The sequence below is a fragment of the Hetaerina americana genome, unplaced genomic scaffold (genome assembly GCF_022747635.1).
Source record: "Hetaerina americana unplaced genomic scaffold, ioHetAmer1.1.p SCAF_33, whole genome shotgun sequence".
NCBI classification, from domain to species: Eukaryota; Metazoa; Arthropoda; class Insecta; order Odonata; family Calopterygidae; genus Hetaerina; species Hetaerina americana.
In genome coordinates this window covers 2,279,181-2,298,759 of record NW_027286908.1, presented here as the reverse complement: position 1 = coordinate 2,298,759, position 19,579 = coordinate 2,279,181, and the positions used below count along the sequence as shown (strand labels likewise).

At 35.4% G+C, this 19,579-nt stretch overlaps 1 protein-coding gene across 4 annotated transcripts in view; it reads left to right on the top strand.

The window, feature by feature from the left end:
• LOC139691371 (PHD finger protein 7-like) overlaps positions 1–19,579 on the top strand; it is a 35,640-nt gene that overhangs the window by 4,295 nt on the left and 11,766 nt on the right. The window contains exons 5-11 of one of the 4 annotated variants that reach the window (XM_071589163.1): positions 416–519; positions 599–718; positions 3,632–3,762; positions 7,222–7,373; positions 9,276–9,425; positions 11,673–11,826; positions 15,198–15,303. In XM_071589163.1, the coding sequence (XP_071445264.1) occupies positions 416–519; positions 599–718; positions 3,632–3,762; positions 7,222–7,373; positions 9,276–9,425; positions 11,673–11,826; positions 15,198–15,268 (882 nt within the window). In that variant the 3' untranslated portion in view covers positions 15,269–15,303. Of the gene's footprint in view, positions 1–415; positions 520–598; positions 719–3,631; positions 3,763–7,221; positions 7,374–9,275; positions 9,426–11,672; positions 11,827–14,697; positions 14,921–15,197; positions 15,304–19,579 lie in introns of those variants that run through there. The other 3 variants (XM_071589164.1, XM_071589160.1, XM_071589162.1) reach the window with 3 other exon arrangements.

Below are 19,579 nucleotides of genomic sequence, written 5' to 3'. Positions count from 1 at the left end.
TGAATTTCCTGTGCAATTTTTATGGATGACCTGAAAAGAGATTTTCTTCAAAATCTCCTTGTATCCCTTCTCTAAATTAACCCTTATTGAAAATCATCCCCTCTTTTCAAGAAGGAAAGTTAAGGGTAGGGTGATTAATACACCCTAGGCATAATGCCAAATCTCATTGTTGATTCATCTGAAAATGAACTGAAAATCCCTTTTGTTTCAAAGTGAAACCCTGGGAATAGGCATCTGAAAAGGCCAGATAAATAAACAGTGACATATCTGTGGACCATGGCAACTCTACATGTTTTACTATGTTTTTCATTTGACAATAGGAGTTTACATAAAAGGTTTACATAAATTATGTTATTCAATATTCTTGTTGAATAAATGTACAAGCTGAAAATCTTTTTTTTTTATTTTGTTTTAGAAATTTGCCCTGAGTGCAGCTTATTTCTTCAAATGCCCTCTCTGTGCAAACCAGAAGAAATTTCGTGATGCCATGTTAAAGAATGGAATCTACATTCCTGATCAGTATGTACTTTTTCCATTGAAATTCCTTTTCAGTTAGACTTTCTTTTGGCATTGATTATATGTTTGCCCCTCTTCAAAGGGATGCCTCGTGGGAATTGGAGCCAAATGCATTTTCAGAGCTGTTGGAGCGCCATAATATATGTGATGCAGTTGTATGCAAATGCCCTAAGGGACGTGATTTCTCATCTGAAAATCCTAGGTATGACCTGTGTTTTTATTGTGTTTGCACGTTAAAATTAAAAAAAAAATCACCTTGTAAAAGTTAATGTATAAGACCGTGGTAAGTTATATCAATGAATTTCTTTCATAGTTACCCTTAAAAAACTTGAGTTTTGGAAATAGTTGGTTTTGAATTTTAGGTGAACAATTATACCTTCCTCCAGGCTCTATATGATTTCATTTAAGTCAAAATAGTTAAGGAAATCACTTAATTCTAGCTCATCAAGCTGTCGGTGTTGTGTTTGGGGAATTAACATGTAAATGCTGAAAGACTCATCATGGACACCTGTATTGAGTTCTCATTGACAGTTCCATTGGAAAATGATGATCATTGGGACGGAAGGTCGCTTGATGTGGGAGGAAGTACTTGGGCAAATGGTTTGAATAATTGTGATTGTCATTGAGATTGCATACAGGATTATATGAAAACTGCTAAATTTTTAAAGTTAATTTTAGTAAAGAGTGGGTTTCTTTACAGATTACTAATAACTTGATGTATCATTTAACAATAAACATTTCCATGTGAGGTTTTTGAAATTCAGTGGCTAAGTATTAAAATACGAGGGTCATCCGGAAAGTAGTACCCGTTCGTGAAATAAAGACACAAAAGTAAATATTAACAAACATAAAAAATTTTATTTGAAAGAGGATACTTTAAACTACTTCTCAACATAATCTCCAAGCAAATTAAGGCATTTGTCATAACGTGTGACAAGTTTCTGTATTCCTGCTGCATAGTCCTTCGCCGCCAGCTCATTGAGATACGCGAGGGACCCATCTTGCACAAATTTTTGCATAATGCAGATGGTGTTTAACAATTTCATGAACAATTGTTCGAGAAACATTGGGAAAATGCTCACAGATGTCATCAATTGTGATGCGCCGATCGTTCCTCACGAATTCGTCAACTGAGCTCACCAGTTGGTCTGTAATGACAGACGGTCTCCCCGAACGCTCATCGTCGTGTGTGTTCCCCCTCCCCATGTTGAAGTTGCGACACCACCGCCGAACAGACGACTCGTCCATTACATTGTCTCCATACACCTCCTTTAATTGGCGATGAATATCACATGGGCGAACGTTTCTTGCATTGAGGAATTTAATCACTGCCCTCACTTCACAACTGGCGGCGTTCTCAATTTTTTTAAACATTGTAAACAATCACAGAAACAACACAGGCAATGCTAGCGTCACGCAACTTGGCTCAGAGAAGGCAGACAAGCCACTGAAGCTATCTGACCTCGTCCAGCGGCTACTCGCGTCGTCAGCACTTCATGCGGCACGAACGGGTACTACTTTCCGGATGACCCTCGTATATAGATAGGTATTAAGGTACGAAATAGATTCCATCACGGCTATAATCAGAACTAAGTACCTATGTTGTGTAGATCAGGGTGAGTAGCAGCTGTGCTTCATGTCATGGGGAGATGATATGTTGTATTTATTTTACTAATGAAAATCTTCTTTTTCTATATCAATGTGTACAAAAAAAAGAGGTATTTCATCAATTTATCTGTGTATGATTTTTATCCACGTTATAGACAGATCATGGCACATTTTACTGAGGAAAGTTTGATACTCTTGCTTGATTTGCAATTTATTGATATTTAATTGTTCTTAAATAATTAGATTTTGTCAAATTGTTATATCAATGTTCTAAGTCCGATTTTAAAGTCAAAGTGCTGTTTTTGGACTAATGCAAAATAAATATATATGTATAACAACCGAAGCGTTTGCACGAAACTTTGTTGAAGTATAATCAAAATATAATTGTATTTTACACTGCTGACAACCTTTAGCGACAAATGTGATATACCATAATTTAGTGTTCTATAGTCAGTAGATAGTCATGTTAATGTCTCTTAAATTTGAGTGACAGTTATCTTTTCTGATAACTATCTAACGGAGACATATAACAATGAGTCATTGTATTATCCCTTCCATATTTAAACTTCTGCTAGTGATCTCTGTTGCTACATCAGTGTGTGATCAAAATGCATAAAACTAGATTCAGTGTAACAAAAACCTCTTTGGGTACCAGAGTGAAAAAACTACCTCCTTCTATTATGGTAAGGATCATCTCTGAATGGAGTCAAAGCTTACTCGCTCCATTAACTTTCAATTGGAAATACTCTTTTTATCCTTCACTTTGATGCTATTAAAACCATAGCATAAGCACATGATCTTATTTATTGGTTTATTTTTATTTTGCAATTCCTTGTCATCTGTTGCTTGTAACTTTTTCTGCATAAAACTTAATGATATTTGTATTTTACTCCTTAATGTCTGGCATGGATGATAATTATGTGGAGTATAACTGCATCTCACTTAACCGCTTCTTCAATGTGCCAGCGTCCAGTTTTTCTGTCACTGATATCATTTGTTTATAAATTTTATATTTCAAGTTTTATCTCCTCTGCTATTAATGCTTTTTTTCATATTTGACAATCTCAAGAATAATAATTACTTATAATAAGGTTTGGTGGTCTCCGTGGGAAAAGACAAAAATGTGACCAACTAACTTAGATAGATCTTTTCAAAATTGGATAATATGTACAAATTGGTACATATTCAAAACTGTTGTCATAGCATTTGTTAAAATGAAACTGATCTTCAGCCATGAATAAAAAAAATCCTCATAAGAGTGGAGTTCAGCAAGTTATGGAGCATGTTAATTCACAAGGTTTTTTTTTCATTTCTCAAAGCCTGAATGTAATAGTTCTTGCAACACTGATGGACTCGGGGTGTTCCTAAATTACCAATTTTGGGTGTAAAGGCAAAGGCTGTTCAGTGAAAGAATAAGTTACCACTTTAGTTACTGGTATTTTGCTCCTTTACGTTTTTCGTCATTCTTCACGTGTGCATTTGATAAGAAACTTTTTGATATTCTTAGGATTTGGTCTTTAATGCTGTGTCAAAACTGTGGATCCAAGGGTATACACGCTGGATGCATACCAGGCCCTCGCTCTTCTGTGCAAACTCGCTCAACATGGGATTGCGTAGACTGCCAAACAATAATGAAAAGTATGTACTATTGTAAACATTCATGTTGTATTTTATTGGTAAAATTACTGACTACTGTTGTTTGAAGTAAGTGTTTTATTAGCATAGGTATAGCGAGAAAATTGAGAAAACAATTAGAATTTTCACCTCTTTGAAAAATCTGGAAATATTTCTTTGCCTAAAAAAAGTTATTGATAGATCCCTTTTTGTTTTATTTTTTTAACTGCATCACAGAATAGTTGGAATCCAGAAGAAACATCTTGAGCTAATGGAGTTCAACTATAAAATTACTAATAATTGGATATTTTTCAGAAACCAAACCAAAAAACCAGTGTCAATGTTCTCAATGTATAGATCAAGTAAATGAAAAATTTTTACACCCCCCTTGTCAAGCGAATGCTAAAAATAGCCATTTTCTGATTGAATATGCATGGATTGACAGTCTAAAAATGCAAAATAAATATAAAACAAATCTTGGAAATCTTAAACATTAGCAGTCAATCCTTATAATAAGTGTGTTTATTTGTGTATTTTTTCATTCCAATTAGACCTAATTCAATATGTCAATATAATAAGACCTAATTCAATTTTAAGATCTAGGTGAAGGCTATATAGTATTTACAAATTTTCCTCAGGTTAAAGCGTTTGACAATAATTTCGTCTGTGATAATTTTCCATCTTAAGTGATATTATTTAATGTGTGCATGTTAACTTTCATCTAAATTATCATATGCTTTGATAAACAAATTACACCCTGGTCGTCAGGTTACGTGATATAAGTTTCAAGCATCCTGTCTTATTCCCCGTAAAATTTGTTTTCAAAGAACTCCTTTTGCTACGTAGAAAGTTATCTCATTTCTACTCGGGCACAATAACAAATGCTTCAATTAATTGTTTTTTACAAAACCAGGGATCGACCTAATATTTCCTATCCCTTGTACACTCCTTGTACAATTTTATTCAATGCCTAATCAATTTGCAGCACATTCTGTGTATGTATTAAGTCCATATTTTTCATCAAGTGCCACATAGTGATTAACTAAATCACCTGGTGGTAATCAACTGAAGTATTATATCGTCACAGCATATATGTTGTAAACAACTCATTTCTTGCAAGTACTATGAACATTCTTATTATATCTACATAAATATGTATTTGTAAGGCGATATGGTTTGAAAAAATGATTAATTAGAATGTATAAGAATACTTCTTCATTATTATAGTGTTCAGCATATTAATAAAACAAATTCAGCATTGGAAATGTTTGAAACGCCTCACCGAAATCAATTCACTCTTGGGTGTACATTTGGTATTTGGATGTCGAAAACAGAACTTTTTACAACTCTTGCATTTGTCCTGAAAGTATACAATGCATGATACTATCAAAATAAACATTTAAAATGTTATGATAGTTGTAAGGTTTCTATTACCACTGTATATAAGTTTTTAGTAGGGTTTTTTTTTCTAATTCTAAGAAGGATAGGCTTTTCTTCGGTCAAAATTTGCTGTTTAACAATATGTATTTCTCCTAGGCTCATATTTTGCTTCTAATAATGCAATGTATTGTACTTATGCTGGTTTGATAACGAGACCGTAAAAATTAAAATATAAATAAAATAAATAATAAATGCATCTTGAGGTGACATCACAAAAAATAAATGTTATGTCATATGTCCTGTACACTGTGTCCTATACACTTATCTGATGTATCTATTACACTGTGTCAGTGTCTTCTGAGCAAATAAAGATTATTATTATTATTATTATTATTATGTTAGTGAGTATTCTTAATTATCTATACACTGCGGCAGTTTTTTTTACAACTTCATACTGAAATAAAGTATTTGTTGCAGTAATGTTTTTGTTTCTATGCAAGAAAGTATCTTTTTAGATGGGCGTTTTGTTGATATTATCATTGGGTTGCCTCCTAATGCACTGACTAATTCTAATTATGGTCTCACCTTGAATGTAAGCAATGAATCATATGCTAGTACTAGTAGTATTTAGGGGAGGCGACTGACAACTGAGGTCATTTGTGCCATAGGGGATGGACAGGAAAGGATGAAGGATGGAGAGAAACCCGGCATCGGCATTAGCCTACTCTTAACAAAAGGCGCCAAGGGGTCCGCAGCTTAACATCCCATCCGACGGATGGCGTATTCACTCAAAATGCTCTCCACAAAGCACCTCGAGTAGGGATCGAGATACCTCTGAAAAGTATTCAACACTGCCGGGATTTGAACGCGGGTCCTCTGGGTGGGAAGCCAGTACGTTAGCCCCCGCACCATCTCGATCCCCATATAAATGCTTAAAATTCAATTAATGACATGGGTCAAGACTGAGGTTTATAGGAGTAGACATGATAACAAAGATATCCTAATGAGAGTCTGCTGTAGTAACTCGCTCATGACCGCAATAATATTAATTTGACAATCAATGTCAAAGCATCAGCTATGGACATGTATGCAATATTTCAGGTTTATTCTGAAGGCACACAGCACTGGCAACATTCACTGTTTGTGGAGCCAATTCCAACTGAAATGCCTTCATCATTCTCTTTCAAAATATATATTTAACATGTTACAATATCTAATAATGCTGTGTGGGCTAAGTGAAAGGGAAATGATGGTTTTCCCATTAATAATGCATTTCTATGTGCAATGAGCCATTTTCAGTTATGGATTCACCTTGGTTGTATGTGGATCATTCAGGGATTCCTTCAAGGAAAAAACAGAAAAGCATTTAATTTTGGGTAGATTTTTTATTTTCCAGCATGATCTTCTTTGACCCAGATACATTTTTCCCAGTGTTTCTCCAGTTTATTTAAGCCGTCAAAAAAGTAGGATTTTGGAAGGTCCCCAAAATATGTATCTGTTTTGGTGGTGACCCTGGTGTTTGATGTGAAGCATTTTCTGCCAAGCCATTGTTTGAAATTAAGAAAAAGGATCTAGGAGCCAAATCTGGTGAATGCAGATGCTATAATCAGTCGGACTTTTACTGTTGTAATAATTCCATAATTTTTGCCTTTGAAACTGTGAAAGTGCATGTAATACTTTCTCATTTATCGTTTGTTCTTATATCAAGTAATCAATCTATATAGCCATGTTATGTCCACAGTTATGTATTGACAAGTAAAATTGTCAAGATTTTTAATGGAAAGGTGCCAAACCAGGCTCGGAATCACCATGAATCTCATTTTGATATTTTTTTAAGTAAACAAAAGTTTATTGCCTCAATTGACAACGAAAATGAAACCACATGATTGATATAGCTCATAATTGAACGGCAGTGTTGTGAGATATGAGGCCAACATAAGCAAATTTTTCAGAATCTGCAAGCACCATCTCTTGGAATTTCTAATGAATTATTGAGCAACCTACCTAGGTTTTATCCAATGAGTTTTGGTAATTCCTATTTCGTAAAAATGTAAAAATTATTAATGTTTGGAGTATTACAATATTTATACTAATTCTTTCTAGATTCCAGCCTCCAAAGAGAACAAATAGTGTCAATTACTCGAGAAGATCCTGGTGATGAAAGTGAAGAGGATATAATTGTAGTTGAAGACCTGGAAAGTGATTTTCATCCAGGTCAACAAATGTTTGTTCCTGAAGCAAGTGCTTCTGCTCAAGTGAGTACATGCCACTAACATTTTATTATTATTATTAAAACTCGCATTTACCGATAGACAATGTTAGGTGGCACACCAGTCCCCAGTATTACAATTAAATTTGCCCTGGAAAAATTACTTGGCATCTCAAATCATGTCAATTTCATAAAAGATAATAAAAAAGTCAGAAAAAAATACTCTTAAAGGAAACCTACAAATACCAATCTTTAACAGAAAGTAAAGAAAATCTCCTGCTCAATAGCATCAGTTTTCTAATCAACAAGGAAAAAATCGTTTCAGACTTGGTGGTGGTACCCCAGGCATTGTCTTTCACCAAATGCCAGCTGCCATTAAGAGAAAAAGTAAAAAACTTGAGTTCTCTGAGCAAATCAAGAGAGAAATCAGGGAATTTGGACAAGTAAAAGTTTAGGATTTTTTGGATGGTAGTAGTAATTGTAATTCTAATTTTTCCTTTGAATTATTTTTCTATGGTTCAAGACTTTTTTTTGTGGGGTTTACGTTCACTCTGTGCATTTGGTGTAGTTCCTTGAAGACTGCCAGAACTAGCCCTTTCATCTACATTTATCTGTAGACTACCCCACTTGCCATCACAAGGATATATGCCAGGGAGTGTTGGGTCACCAGCTGTACCACATTTAATTCAATACTTCCATTAACACATGGTACCTGGTGATACAACACTCCAAGGGTAAGTGAAAGGGGGCAACTGGGACACCTTTCGTGCATAATCTGTTAATCACATTATGAATAGGATACTGTTAGTAACTATATTACTGAGTTAACTAAGAAAACAAATTGAGAAATGCATTGAAAGGGGTAGTGTGATCAATTCGCTCAGCTTCCGTGGAGCGGATGTGGACTCCGGTCAGAATTTAGTTGCTATGAAGTGTAGCATCCGTTTTAATAAGAAAAGTCAGGGGCGGCGGATTAGGAATGTAGAAGCATTAAATGGATTGACAAGGAAAGGATATCAGCAGGCAGTAGAGAAAATCATGTATGACAATAAAGAGCTGAGTACTATCAAAGAAAAATATGGGAATATATCTAAAAAGGGATATCGAAAGCCACAAAAGAAACTATGGGAACTGATAATGAGAAAAGGACAAGGAAACCATGGATCACGAATGAGATGATTAGAAAGAGAGAAGAAATTGGAAGAATGTAAACACAGAGATAGGCGAAAAGAAGTACAAAAAGTTAAACAATAAATTGATACGCAACAAATAAAGCAAAAGAAGCATGGTGGAAAACTCAGTGCGAGGATATGGAATGTTTGCTGAGGAAGGGTGAAATTGGTGCGCTGAAGGGAGGAAGGAAGTACTCGGAGATGAAGAGGGACCTAATGTGGAGAAGGTTGCTGGATTACTTTTCGTTAGGAGTCACAAAATATTTATTTGGTAGTTCTGTCCATCTAAAACCTACTTTAACTGGAATATTACTTAATAATAATTGAAAAGGGTGTGCTCACATGCAACACAGTCACTAATTACCGGGAAGCATTATATGGATGCAGTACAGAAAATTTGCAAATGATCAGATCCACAAATATATTTAGCCCACCTTGCAGCCTAACCCTGGTTTTAGTGGATGTTTAATTCTATGCATTGCATTAATTTTTTAATCCAAATTTATACAAATGAATGGAATACTTAAAAATTACAATTAATGTTGAAATAGGTATTTGATTGGTGGTAGTATGCAAGGTAAAATTAGTGAATATCATTTCATGATGTCATTACAGATTGACTATTGCTATTTTTGTTTATGAGTGGTAATATTTAGATGTATCAATTGGTCTTGTACTCTCCATCATGATTTTATTATATTTCAATGCCTATTGTTTATTTTTCTATGGTTTCTGTTAATGTTGATTTTTAATATGCGGCTCCCATTTATTTGTAGGATGTTAAAACTGTACTATCTAGTGCAATACACCTGACCAGTTCTTCTGCAGAAGTCATTGATCTTGTTGATGATGATGATGACGAAGTAATGGATCTAATGGATGAGGATGATGATGACAGCTTGCAGGATGATAAGCTTCATGTCTTTGTAAGTTTGCAATGGTATTCTGAAATATTTCTTTTTCATCCGCAGCTCTGGGCATTTTTCGTGAGACATCCTGCTCCTTTCTATGTCTTCCTCCCTCTAATTGATCTACCCATCATTCGTCGATAACATCAAACTTGGGATGCATACACTCTTCTTCCTTCCTTTTCTCCCAAACAAGTTTTAAGGAAATGCTCCTGTTAAAAACTTTCATTCCTTAATACAAAGTGTATTCAAGTTCTAAGGTCACCCAATTATTTTCTTGGGATCAAGATTTATATGGGAAAAAGATGGTGATTAAGCTATGCTATGAAATAAGAAGCCACTCTTTATGAATAAAAGAGACATAGATGGCTGCACGATACAGTGCATAGGGTTCATATATAGCTGCTGCCTGAGTGAAAAGCATTTTCAATACTTAACATCAATTATTTATGTGATAACAGCATGTAATGGTACATTTTCTCTACTCGTGTGGTTAAATGCACCCATTAAACTTCGTCCATTGAGTGAGACGTGAATGCAGTGATGATGTCGTGGATGTGTATAAAATGTGAGGTTTTGGGTGTGACAGTTAGGAGAAGGCTGAATGAGAAGGCCTCTGACCATGAAACCAAGAAGACCCTGGGCCATAAGACAGTCAATTTTTCCAGTGGCCATAAGGGACCACCCACGCGGAAGCATTCTCAGTGTGTGTGGAATATCACCATCAACAGTGTGAAAAATGGGTTTGTCAAACAGTTTACGTACGATGTACAGATTATGTACAAATTAATTCAATTTTACAAATTTCAATATTATGGCGTGAGTAGTTAATGAGGGAAAAATTTGGGGGACCTTAGAATATGAAGGTGCAATATATTATTTTCAGAAAAATACACAAGCCAATTATTACTCTCAAAGATTCACGATTTGGTGGTGTACTTTTTTACAAATTGCTGTCTTACAATTGCTGTCAAATAGTGTCTTTTTTCTGCACAGTTCTATGTAGTTTGTGACTTATCGCATTTGATGTGCCTTCTATAATATACAATTAACCTCTTGTTTATTGTATCCTGATTTCCTGGTGAGAATAAATTATTATTTAAATCATTATTATATTATAAGCTTCTGATGAATAATTAATTCTGGATGGTCACTTGATTAGAGAAAAGCAATATCTGTGATTTTCACCAATTTTGAGTGAAAATTATGGCAAAACGTTAAGTTTAATTTTCTTCTTCATATTACCATTTATTTGTTTGGATTTGACATAATTACATGATTAGTATGACACATATTGAAGGGTAACCAATATATTTTCTATAAGCACCGTCCGGCAGAATGATAGCAACGACTCTTCCCCCAAGGTAAATCCATAATATTCATTAACTTAGTGGCATTTAGAGTTGAAGAATTTTCTCAGTATTTCTTTTGTAATATTTTTATGCATTTGAGGGTATTTTATGAAAGTTATAAAATTAGAATATTGATGTCATCAACGTAAAGGCATTAGGTACAAAATCAATACCATTGATTATTCATGGAAGTACAGCAAAGTGCCTTATCTAATCCACTTCAGCACCTAAGGTCTTTCAAATCTTGTCCTCCAGTTTTTCGATGTTCAGTTTTAATGATGCAATTGCACTCGTGGCATACTTCAGTTATAAATAATATGCCTCCTCCAAAATTGCTGCGACCAAACAACACTTGCAGTGAAGTTCTTGGCATGTAAGTATTTGGCAAGGTTTTCATGCTGTGCTGTACAGGCACCATGCGTTCCTCACCAAGTAATCGTGTATGCATGTGTTTACTACCAGTGGAAGGCTTCTTCCTGTTTTCATCTCTGGTAACCCTGTAATTATCCTAACCTGGCTTATTTTCTGTAAATTTAATTTCAAATCTAAGATCAAATAGGTTCATCTGAGCCTTCTTTTCTGATCAGGTAGTCTAATTCATTTTTTTGTAAACTCACTAAATTAATTTGCCGTACCTCTAAAACAAAAAAAATGTAGGTAGGGTTATCATTTTCTTAAAGATCAGATAAAAATAGCAATACAGTGATTTCTTGTTATCTGTGCAGGTGGAAAGGGTGTTTGTTGGCAGAATTTACTTGTACTCCATTAATCACTCAATTTAGCCTGTTTTTACCCCGTCCATAAAAATTTGCTAAAAATATGAATGTGTTGGAGGTACACCCTGAATAAATGCTTCAGGGTTAAATGGTTGCAATTGAGGATCTTTTATAGTGATATTCATTCATTTAAACAGGCAAAGCTCAACGGTGTGCTTCAACCTACAAGTTCAGGTAATGCCTTAACAAATGTTCCCAATAATGTGAGGAGACAGCCGGGTTCGCCATCATTCCAATCTAGTTCCTCATGGCTTGAAAGGTCCTCGAGGTCACCTCTTTCACATGAGGTAGGTGAGTTATTTCATTCTGATTATTGAATATTATGACAGTGGCAATAAATGTTCAGATGTAACCGGCATTAAAACATCTTTATGAAAGGCTTATTTAGTTAATGGAGTTTTTCTCCTCCATTTCACTTCACTTGTTCAGTAAGAGACTGTATTTTCTGTGCGTAATGTTGTAGTTTTAAGTAGATTACTATATGGGATGATTAAATCAAAAAGCCAGGGGTATGGTGGGAACTTAGCAAGGGAAGATTGTATGGATTAGTATGTAAAACAGTCTCAAACAGCATAAAAACCGAAAGTATGAATTGTAAATGAAATGGAAGAAGTAAAAGATGGCATTAGAATATGAAGTCAAGGGAGGGAAGGATAAAACTGAAAGAAAGAATGCTTGCTGTTGTAGCAAGAGATGAAGAAATTAAAAAGCATCCTTCTTGATCCATTCATCAAGATTATTTGTTGTGCATCCCCTGTGCTGCCTATTTGATTGACAGATGGTTCTCTCAGGATAGGCGTGTGTGCCAAATCTTGTGCAGTTTGCAACCTTGGGTTTTCAAGAAAGGTCATTCATTGCACTCATAGCCATTGCAAGTGAAGTCATTCCCTACATAGAGCTGAGGAAATGTGTTTCAATTGATAGGCATAACCTCATTATTTTTCTCAGGTGGTAAAAAGTGACCCTAGTGGAGAACTTGTTGGTAGGGGGAAATTACATGTGATTATTGTGAAAATGATCATTGTGATTGAGATCAGTTTTACTTCCTATTCCGAAAAAGGTAAAGGCTACATCATGTGAGGACTATAGGACAATTAGTTTGATATCCCACGCAGCTAAAGTTGTTCTCAGGATCATAAACGTAAGGATAGAGAGTAGGGCAAATGTTTACCTAGGGGATGATCAGTTTGAGTTTAGGAAGGGGAGAGGTACGCGTGATGCCATTGCAGTAATGAGATTATTAATCGAGAGGAATATAGAATACAACCAGGAGTTATTTGTCTGTTTCGTAATTTCGAAAAAGCGTTTTGTAGAGTGAATTGGGAAAAATTTGAAGAAAGTAGGAATAGATTGGAGGGATAGGAGGTTAATCCGCAACCTGTACATGTCTCAGACTGCTCAGGTGTGAGTGGGGAACGGGGAGTCAGGATGGGCAGTGTTAGGAAGAGGTGTAAAGCGGGGTTACCCACTATCACCATTGTTGTTCAACATATATATGTAGAGGAAATGATTAAAGAGGCATGGGAAGAACTGGAAGTAGGGATGAAAGTGGGCGGGGAATTTGTGAAAACAGATTCGCTGATGACCAAGCTTTAGTTTGTCAGTCAGCCAAGGGGTTGCAAGCATTGCTGAGTGAATTGGAAATTCAGTGTGACAGGTATGGGATGAGAATCAATATTAATAAAACAAAGGTCATGCGATTTTCTAGAAAGAAAAAGGCTAAGCGAAACATTAAAATAGGAGGGCAAAAGCTAGAGCAGGTAGAACAGTTTACGTATCTCGGTAGTGTTTTGGACCAACACTGTCGAAGTAGTAGGGACATCAAGAGAAGAATTGCACTGGGCAAAGAGGCTTTCACAAGGAGGAGGGAGTTAATGACGGGGACGTTGAGTAAGGATGTTAAGAAAAGACTGGTCAAAACTTTGATATGGAGCGTAGCTAGGAAATGTGGTCATTGAAGCAGGAGGATAGACGTAGACTGGAGGCTTTTGAAATGTGGGTGTGGAGAAGAATGGAGAAGGTGAAATGGACAGAGAAAAAATAAATGAGGAAGTACTGGGTATGGTGGGCGAAGAGAGGGGTTTGTTGGGAGAAACCCTATAGAGGCAGGAAAAGTGGATGAAGGGGGTTTTGACCGGCAGTGGGATGTTGAAGACGGTAATAGAGGGGAGAACGAGGAAAGTGAAGGAACGGGATAGGGATGTTGGATGGGACAAAGGGTGGAAGAGGGACCTGAAGTAGTGTAGGATACTGGATTTTGTGTTTTGTTAGGAGTCACAAAATATTTATTTAGTAGCTGTGTCCATCCAAAAACCTACCTTAACCGGTAGATTACCTGATAATAATTGTGAAAATGGTAATCGGACATGGCTCCAAAGTCTCTGGAAACCAGGGAAAATGTCCTCCTGCTTGTGGGAAAATGTTCAGATATCATAAAATTTGCCGGATAATATAATGAAATGCAGATATTCAAAGAAAAATCACTTTAGCATTCATATTTATTTGTAGTTGTGTCCTTAAAGGCAAAAAAAAATCTTAATCGTATATTCTGTAATCTAAGATTCTATAATCAAAGCTGTAGTAATATTTCTGGTGAAAAAGTTATATTTGAACATTTACTAGTTTTGCCATTGGAAACCCCTCTGTGATGAGCATGCAAAATATATCTGATTTTTATTTGCAACATCAATAACAGTGTGCAAAATAATTGTACATTGTTATGGCAATTGTTTGTAATTAATTTGTGGCTACCATAAATAAATGGAAGAGTTGTGTTTACTGTATTGAACCACAAATGTTTATTGTCCCTCAACAGCCACAGAGAATCATCACTGTATAGTTTAACAATCTTCAATTTCAAATTGTGATAACCTTGTTGTTTCCAAAAGAACAAAAATAAATCTTAAATAATATTTATTTCATTCTGTGAACTTAAATCATTCTTTATAATGAATCCTAAGGTTGGGCTTCATTGTTACCGCTAGGATTCTGCTTCAACAGTGGTTAACCTTTTGTCAGTGGGTATATTCTGTGCAAAAGGTGTACTTAGTAATGATTTTTGCCATTAAATTTTTTATCATGAAATAAATGATGTATTTTAAATTTAAATTATAAATTCAATTTTTGTGATATGAGAAATTAAATATATGCCAGTCACCCCAGGGGTAGGTTAACAAGGATGAAAAATTTTGAAGCCTTCAATGACCAAACCTTGAGAGTGACAGTCAGCAGAAAGGAGGAATTTGACTTAAGTTGAAGCAAGATATGCTGAAAAAAAATTTGGGGAGAGGAAAGCCTGGGAAGAAGAAATCCATCATTTTGGTTGAAGAATAAATTCAAATCTGGAAATGGAGCTAAATATTAAAGAATCTTGCAAAAATTAACAAAAATGTATTTCTACGAAAATCTTGCTTGATCCATTTTGTGAATCTTAATTGCTTTATGGTGGAACCTCATTTAATGAGCATAATTCATTTCAGTATCTTACTTGTAATGTGAAATTCTTGTCAGGCAAAGCAATTTTTCCCTTGCAAATAAATTTAAAATATAATAATGCGTTGCCAAAAAAGAAAATTATGTATGTATATGATGGATTCAAAGAAAATTGTGTTAACGTTGTTTTAGAATGTGAAAGGATTTTTCAGAATACAAATCAATTCTAGCCTGCTCTTCTGGACTCTTCTGGATAATCCATTGCAGGCTCATAGAATTTCTGAATGGTAAACATGTTTAAATTTTCAAATCACCTCTTGTCAGTCTTTCATTGGCTTGTGGCAATGCATTCATATGTGCTGTTTTGTGTGTATAGATTTGCTTTAGAATCTTTTTCCAGAAGGTACCCATTTCATCAACAATTAAAAACATGTTCCCTGAGAATTAACTGGCTTCTTGATTTGGTAGTTGAAAGCTTACTGCTTCATCATGCCTCACATTGCTGTGGATACTGGGTTTTCTCTAAAACTGCTCAAGTCACTCAAGGCTTCCTCTAAGTACGGTTTCTTCGGCCATTGATTATCCTTTAATCTTTTTAATAAGGTTGACAAAAATCACTTTTGACTTCTCACAACTGATATTCTCCTTAATAGTGTCTCATTGCAATTTTTTTTTGTTTATCCATATGAGAAGCAACCTATCAACATCATCCAGAATATGTAGCAATTACATAGATATTCTTGTCACTCTCTTTGAAGGATCTATCTCCTTGATCTTGTCCTAATCATGCGGATAGTTCAAGTCCGTGATGTAGACCGATTGGATGTCCATGCTAATTTTGCGATGCTTACACCTAATTCTCCCTTTTAATCATTTAATTTTTCATTTTGGGGTTATTTTTATTCTCTTGTGGCTGTCTTCATGTGGATTTTCTTCAGGGTCATTTTTCAAACTATGCACAAAATATTGTAAAACTTGGCCCAAAAAAATCGGAAATAATATGTCTGAGCACAAGTTGTGAAAAATATGTGATCAGTAGTGATGCTGAAATATTAGCGGAACAAGTGCTAAACACAAACTGAAGTAGCAGGCGCAATCATTTTGGGAATTCCCGTGTCCTCATCACTTGTTATGCAAAAAGTCACTCGTTGAACAAGTCATCATCTAAATTACTCTTTATGTGAGGTTCCACTGTATTTGTAGCTGTAGTTTTGGAATGGTTTCTTACAAGTCCATTTAAAATGCTAATTATACCAGTCTCCAATAGCATGGAGCAAGTTAAAGATAGCTTCTGTTATCTAAGGCAATGTGGTTCAATCAACTGCTTGGATACCATTAGGGGGTTGTATTAGCAAAAGAGAGTTTCCTTGCCTTGCCACTCAACGATGTTATATTTCTTTGATTTAAAATAAAATATTTGTTTTTTGACCAAGAGTGAGATATATGTCACAAGATGCCTGACATATTCTCTGCAGCTACTGTTTTACAGTTAGCATAACAGTTAGGAAACCATGCTGTTCATTATGGAAGGTACTTAGATATTGTACTGAATGATGGATTCTTTGTGATATATTTAAAAGGGAATTCACATAATATTCTGTCAAAAATACAGAAATTAATTAAGGTCTAGGATAACTGACCGGTGGTTATTGAAATTTTCTTGATCCTGGTTGATATTTCAAATACCCACTAGCTGTTAACACCAATTTGATTACCATTTCAAAGGTCCTCCTAATTATATATGAATCTTATAGGAATTGAAGAAGCCTTTGTATTTTTGTTATTTTTGTTAATAATAAAATATTTAAACCATAATCAAATAATGAGCTATTTATTTTTAGTCAATAAAAGTAGCTCTAGAATTAAACATTTTTTTCATTTTCAGTCCTTGGCATAACATGGACAAAAATTAATCTGTAGAGATAAAGAAAGCTTTCAAAAAGGTATTACAGTAAGCCTTCCTCTGTTTGGCTAAGATCTTTTTAATTTTAAGGTTTTAGCAAATAACTGCCCTGACTAAATTCCTGCTTGGTGTGATCATGTTAGAAATCATGATAAACAGATGTGCAGTGTTCATAGATCATAACATGAATAAGTCATAAGACTAGAACAATGAAAAGACATTGGTGGGCAACTAAACTGCAGGAATATGATTGCTTGCTAGTGAAAAAAAATATTGCCTCCCTCCTTCCTTGGTTCATCTCTCTCTAAAGAAATTTAATTTTGTCACAAACAAACATCGAGGATTGATCTGGTACTTTCCCGGCGAATAATGTTTTCCAAGATTATTCGGGTCTCCCACCGGGTCCACGTTCGTAGGGTTGCCGACGTTTCGATGGCCGAGTCGTCCATCGTCTTCAGGGCATGAACCATCGCCCTGAAGACGATGGACGACTCGGCCATCGAAACGTCGGCAACCCTACGAACGTGGACCCGGTGGGAGACCCGAATAATCTTGGAAAACAAACATCGAGTTTGAGACTTACAAATCCTTTTACCTTGAATGAGTCAACAGCTTTTTCATTTGATGACAAAATGTAAAACAGTATTTATTAAGTAACTTGTGTTATCTTGCATTATTTTTCTTATGCTGTTTCTTTTGGGAAGATGAAAGGAAAAGATTTTTTGGACTTATACATGTTTTGTGTTTATGATAGTAGAATAGTTGTTAAAAGGCTTCATTAGATTATTGATGATTAAATAGTACAAAGAGCTACATACCTGTAGATAAAGATCAGTTTGGGTTTATAGAGGGTTGAGTAATAATTGATGCCATTGCAATGATGAGAACAATTGTTAGAAAGAATTTAGAAAATGATTAAGATACCTGTGTGTGCCTCATGGATTCTAGGAATGCAAATAATTGAGTTGAGGGAATCAAAGTTGATGAAATTATTTTTATGTAGTACTTTACAAGCCACCGCTATGGTGTGTGGCAAGGGGTAAATGCACCCTAGACTAATTTTGACCTGAATTTTTTTACCCCTTCAATATTATTTCTGATCCATTAACATTTGTGGCAAAAATAACTTAAATATCTCTGTTCCACACTTAATCTCTCTAATTTTATTGACATTATCTCACCTACCATAGTACGATAGCGCTAATAATAAATATTCAACATCATTGCTAGTGAGACTTCCAATTTATGTGAGAGATTTAATCTGTAATTTAACCTATGCTTCGTATGTGATTCCTAACCTATCTCTAATATTTTGGAAATGCTACTAGTTCTATCTGAACAACATTTCACAAATCTAGCTCTTCTACACTGGTTGCACCCCAATTCGGCAATCAATTCAACTACACGAGGGTCACATTGATACTAGCAGCATATTCCAAATGAGGCCTAACCAGCCAAAGATAACATTTCTCTTTGCCCTTTTCATCACATTTACGTAGTACTCTTCTAATAAATCTTGAAGTGTTGTTGGATATACAGGTAGACTGGAGGTTTATACAGCTCATTTGACACCTATATGAGAATCTGATGGCTTAGGTTAGGGTAATTGAGTGAGAATTAGGATGTGCAGCATTAAAGTAAGACAAGAGCTATCCCGGATTTCTAATTTTTGGGTGAAATGGTGTATACGGGCTTGTTTGCATTGAAAGTGGGTAGTGAGATGACTTAAGTGAGAGTGTGAAAGGAGGAAGTAATTAAAAATTATCCCTAATTCCCTCAGCACTCCCCCTCCTAGGCATCCCGCTGTTACACCCAAGGCAAACTCCTACCGCCCATTAACAAGGGGCAATAACATCTCTCCCCCCATTCCTCTGACTCCAATTCCACTCACTCCCCACCTGCTGTCCCCCTTCCTCTTCCCCCCACTGATCCTCTTCCACCTCCAACCACCACTGGTTATGTCATATTTGCTGAAGATGGTACCATACAGATAAACTAGTTGAATATTAAATATATTTTCTGTAGAATGTAAAGTCTTATGTCGTGTTACTTCCCGGTAGTCATAAATGGAATTCCACAAAGTCATGGCTTCACTATCTCTATCATCTAGAGCTGGGAATAAAATTGGGTGGTTAGATAATTTAGTCAGACTTGCAAATGGTGGAGCAATTGTTCTTGAGGCAACCACAGGATTGCAGCTATTGTTAAATGCTTTGGAGGAGAAATGCAAGCATTAACCCACCACATTTATCAACCTGTAGGTTGGCGTTATAGATGAGAGTAGAGCTCACCTAGATCTAAGCCAAATGGCGTGTGAATTATGGGATTAATATTAACCGCAAGAAAATGAAAGTAGCAAGGTTATCAAGAAGGAAAGCTTAAGTTAAGCTTTAAAAGAGGTAATAATTTTAGATCTGGAATAGCAGTTCAAACATTTGGGCAGTATTTTAGAGGAAAACTGGTATAGTAATAGGGAAATAAATAAAAGAATAGCGTTGGCCAAGGAAACATTTCCAAAAAGGGAATCGATGGCAGGTATACTTAGTAAAGAAGCAATTAATGTGAAGCATAGTGCTGTATGGACCCAAAAACTTGTCTTAGATAGGATGAACATTGATTGGAGGCTTTTGAAAGGTGGGAAATCCAAAGAAGACAAAAGAATTGAAGAAAGAAGGAATATGCTAGGAAAAAAATGGAAACAATGTAGGG